At 39.5% G+C, this 15,394-nt stretch overlaps 1 protein-coding gene across 4 annotated transcripts in view; it reads left to right on the forward strand.

Annotated features, from left to right (window-relative positions):
* GOLM2 (golgi membrane protein 2) overlaps nt 1–15,394 on the forward strand; it is a 122,744-nt gene that overhangs the window by 25,729 nt on the left and 81,621 nt on the right. For all 4 annotated transcript variants that reach the window (XM_008016788.3, XM_008016789.3, XM_008016791.3 and 1 more), the window contains exons 2-3: nt 9,169–9,223; nt 14,679–14,781. In XM_008016788.3, the coding sequence (XP_008014979.1) occupies nt 9,169–9,223; nt 14,679–14,781 (158 nt within the window). The remainder of the gene's footprint in view (nt 1–9,168; nt 9,224–14,678; nt 14,782–15,394) is intronic.

Here is a 15,394-nt window from a genome sequence, read left to right on the forward strand (position 1 = left end):
AAGTTGCAGTTGTGTTTGGAATGTTGACTGCATACTCTGTGTGAACTCTGTGTGAACTATGATTAAATAAAAAATGTTAATCACCTACCAGATCTAGTATATACACAGTAGTCACAGACACAGACTCTGGACTGGGTCTGTTTGAGAAAGTATTCAAAACCTGCTGTAGGTATATGACTGAGGGCCCAGTTTCCTCATTTGTGAAATGGGGAAACATAACTGTGCCTACTTCACAGGGAGGTTGTGAGGATTAAATGAGATAATGCTTGTAAAACACTTAGCCTAGGACCTGGCACAAAAACAATCATTTAATACTCACTTGTTATTATTAATGCTATTCCATTTTGATCCAGCTGGTATAGGTGTTAACCATACTATAGATGAATAATTGCTAAACCTGGCTGCTTATCAGAATCACTTGAGATTTTTAAAATAAAGATTCCTGGGCCTTCCCCAGACTACTGAATCAGACTGGAAGTAATATATGTTTTTTTTTTTTTTTTTTTTTGAGACGGAGTCTCGCTCTGTCACCCAGGCTAGAGTGCGGTGGCCGGATCTCTGCTCACTGCAAGCTCCACCTCCCGGGTTTACGCCATTCTCCTGCCTCTGCCTCCCGAGTAGCTGGGACTACAGGCGCCGGCCACTGCAAGCTCCACCTCCCGGGTTTACGCCATTCTCCTGCCTCTGCCTCCCGAGTAGCTGGGACTACAGGCGCCCGCCACCTCGCCCGGCTAGTTTTTTGTATTGTTTTTTAGTAGAGACGGGGTTTCACCGTGTTAGCCAGGATGGTCTCGATCTCCTGACCTCGTGATCCGCCCGTCTCGGCCTCCCAAAGTGCTGGGATTACAGGCTTGAGCCACCGTGCCCGGCCAATATATGTATTTTTTAAAGCTCCCCATGTGATTCTGAGCATCAGCCAGGTTTGGCAGTTATGTTGCAGAAGATAGACTTGTCTCTAGAAATCATCTGAGTATGAGATATAATCAAGAAAAATATTTCTAGTGTGGAGAAAAAGGAGTCAAGAATGACATCTGTAGAAGCCAATTGTATATAACCTTTGGAATAAATGGTCATAGTTGTGCTGATTGCCAGAGAACAGACTGTAATGAAAGGAAAGCAGGCATAACTGAGCCATTTTCAAGGTCCCCAAATGGAAAGAGAAGCAGAGCAACTGAGCTGTTAAGAGCTGCCAAAATTAATTTAGAGAAGCCACGTAGGATGGGGAAACATGAAAAGAACTTCAGAAGAGAGCTGGTAGAAAAATAAAAATGAAGTTTTTGATATTGCAGGAAGAAAGATTAAGGGAAAATAAATGAAGTAGCTGGGGATGAACAAGAAGTACTATAGGGAAGTATCGGGAAAAAAGAACTTTTGCTGAGGAAAACAAATAAAGAACATAAAACTCAGGAGAGAGAAGAGGTCTCAGGAAGGACAGTAAACACATTTTAAGAGATTAACAGGGAAAAGGCCAAACAGAGCAAGGGTAATTGGCCTATTATAGATGGACTCAAAATCCCAAAGAAACAAGTACTACAAAAAGAGAGGGATAAGGTAAAGCCTAAAGGCAATGACAGTGATAACAAGGGGAAATAAATGAAGGCGCTCAAAAGAAACCTTGAAGAATAATTAAAATTGTGCAAATATGGATAATGTATAACTTAAGGTAGGAGAGTGTGTAGTACAAAGAGTATAGGACATAAAATTCTAGGGGATCATTGAGCAAACATTTATTCAGTGTTTATTGTATCAGGAAGTTTATGTGCTATTACCTGTCTGGAATATATTTAGGAAAAAAGTGAAAGTATTCTGGAAGCATTATCAGTTCAACAGAGAATATATGTGGCAAAATGAAGATAATCTCTTTTTCTAGTCATGTAATAGTAAGAACTCAAATTAATTTCTCAACAGCGGGGACGTTTTGGCAGTCATTTAGAAGATAAGGAAATTCCTAATGACCACAAGGAAATTAAAACTGTGAGGAGAGAGCTGGCTGTGGTGGCCTGAGCCTGTTACCACAGCTACTGAGTTCAAGTCCAGCCTGGGCAACACAGTGAGACTCCATCTCTAAAAAAATGAAAAAACAGTGAACTATGAGAAGGAATAGTTAGAAGGGAAGTTAAGCTTTCTTTTGAACGTGAGGGGATGGTGGTGGAGATATTAAATGAAGGCTCTCAGAGGAAGGGTTAAAGCCAAAGGAGTTAAAGAGCTGGCCGGGTGTGGTGGCTCATGCCTGTAATCCCAGCACTTTGGGAGGCCAAGGCAGGCAAATCACAAGGTCAGGAGTTCAAGACCAGCCTGGCCAACATGGTGAAACCACATCTCTACTAAAAATACAAAAAATTAGCTGGGTGTTGTGGCGGGCACCTGTAATCCCAGCTACCGGGGAGGCTGAGGCAGAATCACTGGAACCCAGGAGGCGGAGGTTGCAGTGAGCTGAGATTGTACTACTGCACTCCAGGCTGGGTGACAGAGTGAGACTCTTTCTCCAAAAAAAAAAAAAAAAAAAAAAAAAACTGAGCTAAAAGACCAGACTGGGCAACATGGCAAAACCCTAAATTTTGGTCTCTACCAAAAATACAAAAAATTAGCCAGGAGTGGTCATGTGTGCCTGTGGTCCCAGCTACTCGGGAGGCTAAGGTGGGAGGATCACATGAGCTTGGGAGGCAGAGGTTACAATGAACTGAGATTGTGAACTGAGATCTACCTTGGGTGACAGAGTGACCCAGATTGAATGTATATATTCAACCATAGATTGAATTTCCCCACCTCCATTAACATTTTTTAAAAATGTATAAGAATACGAAAGACAGTTCAGGGAAGCTGAAGCCAGTCACAGCCTAATATTTAAGAATAGCATACCTCTAGCAATTTCAGAAGCAGATTTAAAGTGGAGTACTGAGAGTCTGGCATAGTATTATAAAAATTTATTTTAAAAAGTGAGACCCCCATCTGTACAAAAGGCACAAAAAATTATCTGGGCGTGGAAGCACATGCCTGTGGTCCCAGCTACTTGGGAGGCTTAGGTGGGAAGATCTTTTGGGCCTGAGAGATCAAGGTTGCAGTGAGCTGTCATCATGCCACTGCACTGTAGCCTGGGCAATAGGGCAAGACCCTGTCTCAAAAAAAAGTGTTTCTTTAAATAAAAAAACAAATTGTCAAAAATGAATACAAAGGATGATGATGTTCTTTGGAAGGGCAACAAATACAAAAAGAGATTGGGTTCTGCAAATGAAGGAAGTGGCAAAGAAGGTAAAACACAGGCTAACTGGAAGTTATTAAGGAGCAGTTCTGAGTGAGCAACTGATCAAATATTGTAGTTGTTGGTGTCAGGTTTTTTTTTGCTGTCCCTGTAGCTTTCCCTCAATTATCTCATTCCCATGACCTGGATTACCATTTGAATGTGAATGGCTCTCTAGTCGTCACTGAGCTCCAGATGTCCAACTGCCTACTGAAGATCTCTTCCTGGATATGTCACAGATGCCTCAAAATCAATAGGTCCAAATCTGAAAAAATCATTTCCCCACTTCTGTCCCTGACCCCAAATCTGTTCCTCTTCCTGTGTTTCCCTGTTACAGAAAATTGTATTTTTACTCATCTATTCACCCCAATTAGAAATCTAAGCATCATACTTGATGTTTCTTCTTTTACCCCTGTATCTAATCAATCCACAAGACTATTTTTTCTTCCCCTTTAATATCTCACATGTATTTACCTCTCTTTTCTGATTCTATTAGTTTAGACCAGAAATTGAAAAGACTTTTTCTGTAAAAGTCCAGATAGTAAGTACTTTAGGCTTTGCAGGCCATATAGTCTGGGCCACAACCACTGTAGCTCAAAAGCAGCCATATACGATATGTAAACAAATTAGTGTGGCTGTTTTCCCATAAAACTTTATTTGTAGACACTGAAGTTTAAATTTCATATAATTCATGTATCATAAAATCTTCTTTTGATTTTTCCCCCAAATATTTAAAACAAAACAAAACAAAATGTCACAATCATCCTTAGCTTCCTTCCCTACAAAAACAGGCTCACAGACCATAGTTTGCCCACCCCTGGCTTAGACCAACATTCTCACCTATAATATGGCAGTAGTCCTTGGTCTCCCTCCTTCTCATCTTGCCCACTGTGGTCTACTCTTCATGTTGCAGCCAGATTGACTTTTTAAAATTGCAAACTGGGGCTGGGTGTGTGTGGCTCACGCCCATAATCCCAGCACTTTGGGGGGCTGAGGCGGGTGGATCGCCTGAGGTCAGGAGTTTGAGACCAGCCTGAGCAATATGGTGAAACCTTGTCTACTAAAAATACAAAAATTAGCTGCGAGTGGTGGTATGCGCCTGTAGTCCGAGCTACTTGGGAGGCTGAGGCAGGAGAACCACTTGAACCCGGGAGGTGGAGGTTGCAGTGAGCCAAGATTGGGCCACTGCGCTCCAGCCTGGGTGACAGACCGGCACTCTGTCTCAAAAAAAAAAAAAAAAAAAAAAAAAGAGGCCGGACGCGGTGGCTCACGCCTGTAATCCCAGCACTTTGGGAGGCCGAGGCAGGCAGATCACGAGGTCAGAAGATCGAGACCATCCTGGCTAACACGGTGAAACCCCGTCTCTACTAAAAATACAAAAAAAAAAAAATTAGCCAGGCGTGCTGGCGTTCACCTGTAGTCCCAGCTACTTGGGAGGCTGAGGCAGGAGAATGGCGTGAACCTGGGAGGCAGAGCTTGCAGTGAGCCGAGATCACACCACTGGACTCCAGTCTGGGCACTCCAGTCTCCAGTCTGCACTCAGACAGAGCGAGACTCCATCTCAAAAAAAAAAAAAAAAAGAAAGAAAATTGGAAATTGCATTTTACTACCTTGCTTTAAAAGAACTTTAAAGATTGACCATAACTTACGGGATGAATCCGTATTTCTTGGAAGACCCTTCATGATTGTGAATCTTGCTTACCTTTCTAGCCATATTTCTTACCAGTTCTCCCTAATTCTCTGTTCTAGCTACTGGGAATTGTTTATCGTTCCTAGAATGTTAAATGTTTTTCATATCTAAGTTTTGACACATGCCTTGAATGCCTTTCCTCCTTATCATCTCCCTACTTATACCTGGTTCCTGCAGGACTCATTTCAGTCATCATCATCATCTCCAGAAGCCTTCTGTCACTCCATGAAGGCTGTATTAAATGCTTCTATTAAGTTCTCCCATCATGTTTGTAGAACCGAATGATAGCGTTTATTTTACTGTATTGTGATTGCCTATTTACTTGACTCCCTTCCTAAATAATAAGCTCCTTGAGTGCATAGTGTTTGTCCATTGTTTTATCCTTAGTTTTCATTTTTATTTTTTTGAGATGGGGTCTTGCTCCATTGCCCAGACTGACGTGCAGTGGCTTGATTATGGCTCATTGCACCCCTGACTTCTGGGCTCAAGTGATCCTCCCACCTCAGCCTCCCGAGTAGCTGGGACTATAGGAATATGCCAACATGCTTGGCTAATCTATTTATTTATTTTTTTTAGTAGAGATGAGATCTCACTGTATTTCCAGGCTGGTCTTGAATTCCTGAGTTTAAATGATCCTCCTGCCTCAGCCTCCAAAATGCTGGGATTATAGGCATGAACCACCACGCCTGGCCTCCCAGTTTCCTGTATGATACCCTATAGTAATGTGTGAGTAGGGTTTTTTTGGTTTGTTTATTTTTTTTTTGTTTTTGTTTTTGAGACAGGGTCTTGCTCTGTCACCTAGGGTAGGAGTGCAGTGGTGCAGTCACAGCTCACTGCAGCCTCAACCTTTAGGGCTCAATCACTCCTCCCACCTCAGCCTCTCAAGTATCTGGGACTATAGGTATGCACCACCATGCCCGGCTAAGTTTTTGTATTTTTTGTAGAGAGGGGATTTTGCGATGTTGCCCAGAGTAGTCTCAAACTCCTGGGCTCAAGCGATCCTCCTGCGTTAGCCTCCCAAAGTGCTGGGATTACAAGCGTGAGCTGCTGCCCCTGGCCATTTTTTTCACATTTTAAAAATTGACGTGTAATTCATGTACCATAAAATGTATCCTGTTCAAGTGTACAATTTAGTGGGTTTTAGTATATCTAAAATGTTGAGCAACTATCACCATGGTCTAATTCCAGAATGTTTTCATCATCTCCAAAAGAAACCTTGTGCTCAATAAAAAGTCACTCCTTATTCCTTCCTGCCCCCAGCCCCTGGCTGCCACTAATCTACTTTCTTTCTCTATGGCTTTACCTATTCTGTACATTTCATATAAATGGAATCAGATAATATTTGAACTTTTGTGACTGTCTTTTTTCATTTAGCACATGTAATGTTTTCCAAGCTCATCCATATTGTATCATGTACTAGTACTTTATTCCTTTTTTATTACTGAATATCAACATTTTATTGATTGATTGATTGATTGAGATAGGGTCTTGCTTTGTCTCCCAGGCTGGAGTACACTGGTGCAATCCTGGCTCACTGTAGCCTCAACCTCCCGTGCTCAAGCGAGCTCAAGTGACCTCAGTCACCTAAGTAGCTAGGACTACAGGCATGCTCCACCATGCCTGGCTAATTTCATTTTTTATTTTCTTTAGTTTTTGTAGGTCTTACTATGTTGGCCAGGCTGATCTTGAACTGGCCTCAAGTGATCCTCTTTCTTTGGCCTGTCAAACTACTGAGATTCTAGGCATAAACCACTGTGTCCAGCCTAGCTCTATATTTTAAACTTAATTCTTCAAAGCACCCAGGACTCTGGGGGAAAAAAAGAGGGACCCCCTAGACTCCTTCTCTTGCTTCACCTAGAACATTTCTATTTTCATCTACTTATTGATAAACTTTCATTTTAAATTTGAAAGTCACGGGCTCTCAGATTGAAGAATACACTCTACCTGGGACTGAAAGATACTCCATGGTCTTTTCACTCCATCCTTCTTTCCAACTCTTCTTTTCATATGTTCCAGTCAAACAGTATGTTGATGGAGTCTTCAGGTATGCCTCATGCTTTCTTGCCACTGTATCTTTTCTTATGTCATCTTCTGTATCTGAAATACCCCTTTCCCATCTGTTTAAATTTTTACCTAGCTTTCAATGCCTGATTCAGATATAATCCATTCCATGAAGTTTTCCCTGATCTCTGGATTCTTGTAGTAATTGTACTGCTTTAGATGGTGCCTTGTCTAATTCCTTGAGAGTGCTCTCATGTTTTCGTAGTTGTTTTATACTTTCCCATCCAGTGGCTTGACATGGGATGGTGGGGAAATGGGGTTTCGGGGTGACTGTAACAGACTTCATGGGCCAGGCATGGTGGCTCACTCCTGTAATCCCAGCACTTTGGGAGACGAAGGCAAGAGGATTGCTTGAGCACAGTAGTTCAAGACCAGCCTGGGCAACATAGCAAGACCTCGTCTCTACTAAAAATAAAAAAATTAACCTGTCATGGTGGCAAATGCCTGTAGTCCTAGCTACTCAGGCGGCTGAGGTGGGAGGATCGCTTGAGCCCAGCAGATGGAGACTTCGGCGAGCTGTTTTGCCACTACACCACTGCACTCCAGCCTGGGCTACAGAGTGAGACCATGTCTCAAAAAAAAAAAAAAAAAAAGAAAAGAAAAGAAAGGCCGGGTGCGGTGGCTCAAGCCTGTAATCCCAGCACGTTGGGAGGCCGAGATGGGCGGATCATGAGGTCAGGAGATCAAGACCATCCTGGCTAACCCGGTGAAACCCCGTCTCTACTAAAAAAATACAAAAATTAGCCGGGCGAGGTGGCGGGCGCCTGTAGTCCCAGCTACTCAGGAGGCTGAGGCAGGAGAATGGCGTAAACCCAGGAGGCGGAGCTTGCAGTGAGCTGAGATCCGGCCACTGCACTCCAGCCTGGGTGACAGAGCAAGACTCCGTCTCAAAAAAAAAAAAAAAAAAAAAAGAAAAGAAAAGAAAAAAAAAAGGATAGCGTGAGGGAAATCTTTAGGATGATGAAAGTGTTCTGTATCTTGATTGTGATGGTGGTTATACAATCTACACATATTTTAAAATGACATAGAACTATAAATTCATATTGTACCAATGTCAGTTTCCTGGTTTTGATGTTGCACTGTAGTTATATAAGATGTACCCATTGTGAGAAATTACGTGAATTGTGTGGTTATCTGGGACATCTCTGTGCTATCTTTGCAATTGCCTGTGAATCTGTAATTAATTTTAAAATAAAAAGTTTAGGTTGGCCATGGTGGTTCATGCATGTAATCCCAGCACTTTGGGAGGCCAGCAGGAGAATCACTTGAGCTCAAGAGTTCAAGATCAGCCTGGGCAATATAGCAAGACCCTGTCTCTGCAAAAAAAAAAAAAGATATTTTTAAAAATTAGCTGGGTGTTATGATACATACCTGTAGTCTCAGCTCCTTGAGAGCCTGAGATAGGAGGATAGACTTGGGCCCTGGAGGTCAAGGCTGCAGTGAGCAGTGACTGCATCATTGCAGTCCCAGCTGCTTGGGTGGCTAAGGCAGGAGAATCTCTTGAACCTGGGAGGCGGAGGTTGCAGTGAGCTGAGATCGTACCACTGCACCACAGCCTGGGTGACAGAATGAGACTCAGTATAAAAAAAAATCGTTTTTCCATGGTACTACTGGTTAATGTGAATCTGCCTCTGCCTTCCAAAGTAAAGTTACCTTGGGGTAGGCAAGAGAATCTATTTGTAGTGATATTTTAGTTACATTTTACAATTAGAACGAACTTGTCTAAAGCAATAACTGAGACAGAGTGTTGGTTCCCTGTCTGTGAGGTCCTGGCTTATCCAAAGTCTTATTTTAATTTTTCAGTTGACCGGTAAGCCTTTGAGTCATGCTTTGGTATACTTTTAAGTTCTTAGTATTCTTATGTACTGGCGCCTAGAAGACAGTGACCATAGCCCTGAGTATTAGGAAAAAATCATTATGTGATATTCAGTTCAAACTTTAAAAACTTAAAGGTGTTACATTATCAATTGAAATGAATTTTCTTGATTTTCTTGTGCAAATTTAAAGTAAGCATTACAAGATCAGAATTTGCTGCTGATTTTTTTGGAAGGAAGTGAAGTATAAATAAATAACCAGAGTTTTTCATTTGCATTTATGATCAAGCTCAAGGTGAATATGAACAAAAAAATGAGCAAAACTACATATTTTTTAGTAAAATGAAAACTTAATTTTTTTTCAGGTTAAACTGCAGAACAACATATCATATCAGATGGCAGACATACATCATTTAAAGGGTAAGAAACTTAATTACAAATTAAAGATAAACAAAGGTCACTAAATGCCTAAAATTGTGAAGAATTAAGAAATAGTAAATTAGCCTAATGAAATACAGTTTTCTGAACAAACTCCTCTGATGGTAAAACATTTATCCTTTTGCCTTAAGATATAATAAATTATTTAATGATGCTTTATATGTGATAAATCCAAGTTAAAATTTGAGATCTGTATCTTAACCTTGTGCTATAGACAGGGTTATGCAATAAAATGTTTTTAAGAGAATACTCAAAAAAAATTGAGCTGTAGCTTCAGAAGCCTTCAAATTTCTTGGAAAAAGGTGAGAAGTGTTCCCTCTGTACTGTGTCCAATCTGCTAAATTAATTCATTCAGGTCTAGGAATGCTTTGGATAGAGCCTCCAGGCTTAATGTTTTAGATACCCTGGGAACAGAAAGAAACCTGGAAGATAGATAAATATATAATAAATATAAAAATACACACACATATTTTTACTTGGATGAAGTGATAAAGAGGTACTACAGCTTTTACAGGGGGGAAAAAAAAAGCCCTATAATCTGCTTCTGTTACTTCACGCCATCACTGTTGGCCTTTGAAGTTTGGGATTTGAGGAACAATCCTCATCTCCCTCACACCCTTTGGTTATAATACTATATTTTAAAACTTTGCATGCATTGTCTCTAGGTTTATGTGTGTGGGTAGCATATACTCTCTTGCTTCATAAATATCCTTTATTCTATTATCCTTTTGAGCCTCTTTAGATATACTTAGATAATCTATTTTTATTGTCCTCTCGAAGTAGCCAACCTTAGCTGGCTTTGTAATGTAGTAAAATTTTTCTCCTTACGTAGCACAATCAATAGGAAATGTTTTTGTGTGTTGTAACCCTAAAATAAGTTGTTGATTTCCTTTTATCCATTATTTAGAACAGCTTTGACTTTCTGTTAGAAATGTTTTCTGGGTGGTCACACTGGTTTTTGTTGCATCTGTGTCCATGTTCTTCTCTTTTTGACTCGCCAAAATGTATTAGGATGACACAGAAGATGCCACAGTGTCAGTGCTGCTTCTAACTTGCAATTTTTACAAATGCTTCCACTTGTCATCAAAGTATACTTCTTACTAAATGTTAAGAAATACTATTAGGGCTTATTAAAGCAGTAACTTAATGCTTATTAACTGCTTGTTAAATAGATCAGTTGAATAAGAAGTCCTGTGGCTTCTGTTAGTATATGTCAACAAAAATGACAACCTATGTTACTGAGTAAAAATCTTTATTGTACCGTATGTGTTGGAGTAGATCTTGAGATATTTTGAAATTGTGTATGATACTCTTCAGCAGAGAAAAAAGTCTTGATTTGTATGTATAACTTTTGGTTTTGAAGCTTAGACTCTTAAAATTGAATTTAAATAATATGACTTTTGCAACTTGGAATGGTTTCTACTGAAATAAACTTCTTGAAAACTTGCCTTTTATAGGCAAGTTTTCTTTGAAATTAATATCTGCTATAATAGAAGTAATAGACACTAAGACACTTGAGATGGTTTATATTTTCTTGGAAATAAATGGAAGTTGGTTTTTCTAATCCTTCAGATGATAAATTGACATTCTACTATCAAATTTATTTTGATTAGCTTACCTTGTTTTTATGCCTGTTACTGAAAGAAAGTTCGAAGTCAAAGTTTCCTAGAAGTAATATATATATATATATATTTTTTAAGCTGGCCCCAGGCAACCCATTTCTTACCTATCCCTGATCTTTTGAAGTTAAACTAAGGGAGTACAGCCATGTCTTTCTATAACATAACTGATGTTGCTTTCAAAGATAGAGCGTCCTGTACAATCAACCTGACTCGTGTTAACTTACTCTAAGAGTTCTGCTATGCTGACCTGAAGCAGCCACGCTAGACAGAATATCTCCGGGTCAATATAAAGAAAACACATGCCAATCAGTCAAAAGTAAAATTGTTTTTGTTTTTTTCAACCTTTATTTTAAGTTCGAGGGTACATGTGCAGGATGTGCAGGTTTGTTACATAGGTAAACGTGTGTCACGGGGCTTCATTATACAGATTATTTCATCTCCCAGGTATTAAGCCTAGTATCCATCAGTTATTTTTCCTGATCCTCTTTCTCCTTTGTTTTGCTTTCTGGTCTGCTTACTTTTCCCCTTGAAAATCTCTGTTTTGACCCACTGGAAATCGCCAATTACCTCCCTGCTGTATGATCTTTCTCTGTATTCAAACAGGAAAAATCATATTTTACATGGGCTAAAACTCATATTAATGTTTTGTTTTTCTTTGTCAATTGTATTTTAAGTCTTTTATCTTCAATTACAAAGGAAAATTTTATTTCCTGATAGATGAATTTCAAATACCGCCAGTGGGAAGCTTTGTGAGGGGGCAGAGAAGCTATCCGAAATCTTAAAATCATACTAAGCCTCAGGTTCATTCTGAAGCTATTTCAGATATTTTACAGCATAGCCTGAATCAGAAGGGACTGTATCTTTTTGTTCCCTTTCTCCTGAGGAGAATGAGTCCTAAAGATCACCAGTTGAAGTCTCTTTCTGGTAGCTGTTTAGTTTTGTTTGTTTGTTTTTTAGTTATAGTTTTTAAATTTAGCTTTCAGTTCTAGAAACTATCCAACCTGAGCACAGGTTTACTGAACTGGCTAGTTCAATCCCTTAGCCACAGGCTTTTTGCTGCTGTTTCCTACTGTGATCTCATTGTCTCTATAGAATCAGCGTTCATAGCTGGGGCCCAGGGTTTCTGGTACTTCTGGCCTGCTGTATCTTAGGAGATGGAAACAGGGATCAGGCAACAAGCTGAAAGGGTTTTTTTTTTTTGGCTACCTGGCCACCACAGATCCATCACTTTTATTTGAGATGGGGGGTAAATCAACCACGTTTACATATGGTGAATTAATACAAAAAGAGAAATTTGGCCAGGCGCGGTAGCTCACGCTTGTAATCCCAGCACTTTGGGAGGCAGAGGCAGGCAGATCATGAGGTCAGGAGTTCGAGACCAGCCTGGCCAACACAGCGAAACCCTGTCTCTACTAAAAATACAAAAATTAGCTGGGCGTGGTGGCGGGTGCCTGTAATCCCAGCTACTCAGGAGGCTGAGGCAGGAGAATTGTCTGAACCCGGGAAGCGGAGGTTGCAGTGAGCTGAAATTGTGCCACTGCGCTCCATTCTGGGCAACAGAGCTAGACTCTGTTGTGAAAGAAAAAAAAAAAAGAGAAATTTAAAATGTGGCTTGAATATGTAAATACAATGATTACAAATATTTTAAATGAATCATTGATTTTTTTCATACTTATTATACAATAGTTATGATGCATATTGTTAAACATGTGTCTCAGCAGATGTTTATGTGACTTAAATTTTTATTCTTCATTATTGCCACAGTTATAATTCCACAATAAAATTTAGGAAGTATAGAAAAAAAAGTATGTGTTCAAAATTTTACCATTAAACACATTCACTGATAGCACTTTGATATATTTTTATTCTAGTGTATATTCTATTTGATATATATTTTATTCTAGTCTTTTTGTTGCATGAATACAGTTGTAAGTATATGTTTACATCTGCTGTTTAAAAACATCTCCTTTTTATTTTTATTTTTTATTTATAGTTTTTTTTGTTTTGTTTTGTTTTTGAGACAGTCTTCCTTTATCACCCAAGCTGGAATGCAGTGGCATGATCTTGGTTCACTGCAACCTCTGCCTCTGGGTTCAAGTGATTCTCCTGCCTCAGCTTCCTAAGTAGCTGAGATTACAGGCATGCGCCACCACACCTGGCTAATTTTTGTATTTTTAGTAGAGACGGGGTTTCCACTTGTTGGCGAGGCTGGTCTCGAACTCCTGGCCTCATGTGATCCACCCTTTTTACTCAGGAAAGTGGCTGTATTTGGAGTGCTTTTAGAGTAATAAGACTAATTCTATAATCCTTCTATAAGAAATAGATGTTATAGTGTTGGTACATTATGGCTAGATGTTATATTTTAATCTTAATAAACTGTTGCTTATACAGTATAGGCCCCTGTTTTCATTTCTAAAAATTATCTTTTTTTTTTTTTTTTTGAGACGAAGTCTCGCTCTGTCGCCCAGGCTGGAGTGCAGTGGCCAGATCTCAGCTCACTGCAAGCTCCGCCTCCCGGGTTTACGCCATTCTCCCTTCTCAGCCTCCTGAGTAGCTGGGACTACAGGCGCCCGCCACCTCGCCTGGCTAGTTTTTTGTATTTTTTTAGTAGAGACGGGGTTTCATCGTGTTAGCCAGGATGGTCTCGATCTCCTGACCTCGTGATCCGCCCGTCTCAGCCTCCCAAAGTGCTAGGATTACAGGCTTGATCTAAAAATTATCTTAATACTACTTTTGCTTAACTGCTAAGGCTGTTAGCTGTTTTTAAAATCACCTATCTATGTAATTAACATTTACTCTTTTCCACCTGCATTTCTTTTGTCTGTAGACTTTAGCTCATGAGGGAATGAAATCTAGAACATGTGTGGCTGGTGATTGTGGATTAAACATTTACAAACAAGTGTTTGGCCAGGTTATAATTTACTATCTACTTTAGAATTTCATGTTATTCATTTCCACTAAAACATTTCAGTCTCAGTCCAGAAATTATGAGCTTTGAAAATGGAACTTTGGGATATGTAGAGCTACCGTCCATAGCCAAACTAGAAATGTATCTAAAATGATTGGCACCTAAGTTGGTAGTCGAATGTGATTTAAAATGAGAAAGAAAACTTAAAATTTGTACCCATAGTAAACATATCTAAAAAGTATGATTTTTTTTCCTACTGTAATAAAGCAGATAGGTTTGAAGAGATAGGTAGTTTTTGTATTGTCTCCACAGCTTAGCATGTGTCTACACAAAGTGTAACAATGTGTAATTTAAAGAATATTTTGGGTTGATGTGAAATCCACTGAAGCTATATTGTTTTAAAAATAAATGTTATTGGTCAGGCGTGGTGGCTCATGCCTGTAATCCCAGCACTTTGGGAGGCTGAGGTGGCCAGATTGCTTGAGCCCACAAGTTCAAGACCAGCCTGGGCAACATAGCTAACCCATCTCTACTAAAAATACAAAAATTAGCCGGATGTGGTGTTGCACACCTGTAGTCTCAGCTGCCTGGGAGGCTGAGGTGAGAGGATCACTTGAGCTCAGGAGGTGGAGGTTGCAGTGAGCCAAGATTGCACCACTGCACTCTAACCTGAGCGACAGAGCAAGACCCTATCTCAAATAAATAAATAAATGAATAAATTTTATTGACCATGAATGTGTTACAAAAGGCTATTAAATGTAGTATTAGTTGTATAATTTAATTTCCTGGGAGTATTACTAAAAAAACTGAGAATTATGTATAATTAAAAAAACATCCCATAGCTTCTGAATAGGAAACATTACAATGAGTGAACTTGATTCCTTTGGTTCTTACCTTGGGTGGATAGAGCAACTTGCCGAGCTTCGTCAGGAGTTTCTTCGACAAGAAGACCAGCTTCAGGACTACAGGAAGAACAATACTTACCTTGTGAAGAGGCTAGAATATGAAAGGTAAGATGTTACATACAACATATGTTTATGAATCTAAAATATTTGTTCAACTTTTGGACTCAGTTCATTTCTTCCTCTCTGACTTTTGTTTTCCTTTTTTTCTCTTCTTTCATTTTGTTAAGTCTTTTAAATTCCTTTTCTTTTATCTTTCTTTAGCTTTTTGAAATCCAGACTCTTATTTTGATAAATTAAACAGCATGAAGTATCTCTTAGAGGGCATGCTGAGTTTATGTATGTTGTAAAATTCATTGTGAGACAGAAAATCTTACAAGCTCTGAATTTTATCAGATGTGGCAAAGATGGAAAGGAGATTTGTGATTCTTTTTGATGGGCATCCAGAAGATGAAACCAGCACTGGGAGATGTTCTCAGAAGAGCTGAGGGCCTGAGTGCTAGCTGCTCTTCCTGTTCTGCATGTCAACCCTCTTACTGATACCTCTAGACTTGGTGATGAGGTTGGGGAACCTCTTACAGGCCTTTCTAGCAATCATTCCTTAAAACTTTTATTATATTTGTAATCAATTTTATGGTAAAAGATATTTTTCAGATTTGTACACCAAAAGTTAGAAAGATCTGCCATATTTTAAAGCATTTTTGTCCATTTCTGACTTCTT

The sequence above is a fragment of the Chlorocebus sabaeus genome, chromosome 26, assembly GCF_047675955.1.
Source record: "Chlorocebus sabaeus isolate Y175 chromosome 26, mChlSab1.0.hap1, whole genome shotgun sequence".
NCBI lineage: Eukaryota > Metazoa > Chordata > Mammalia > Primates > Cercopithecidae > Chlorocebus > Chlorocebus sabaeus.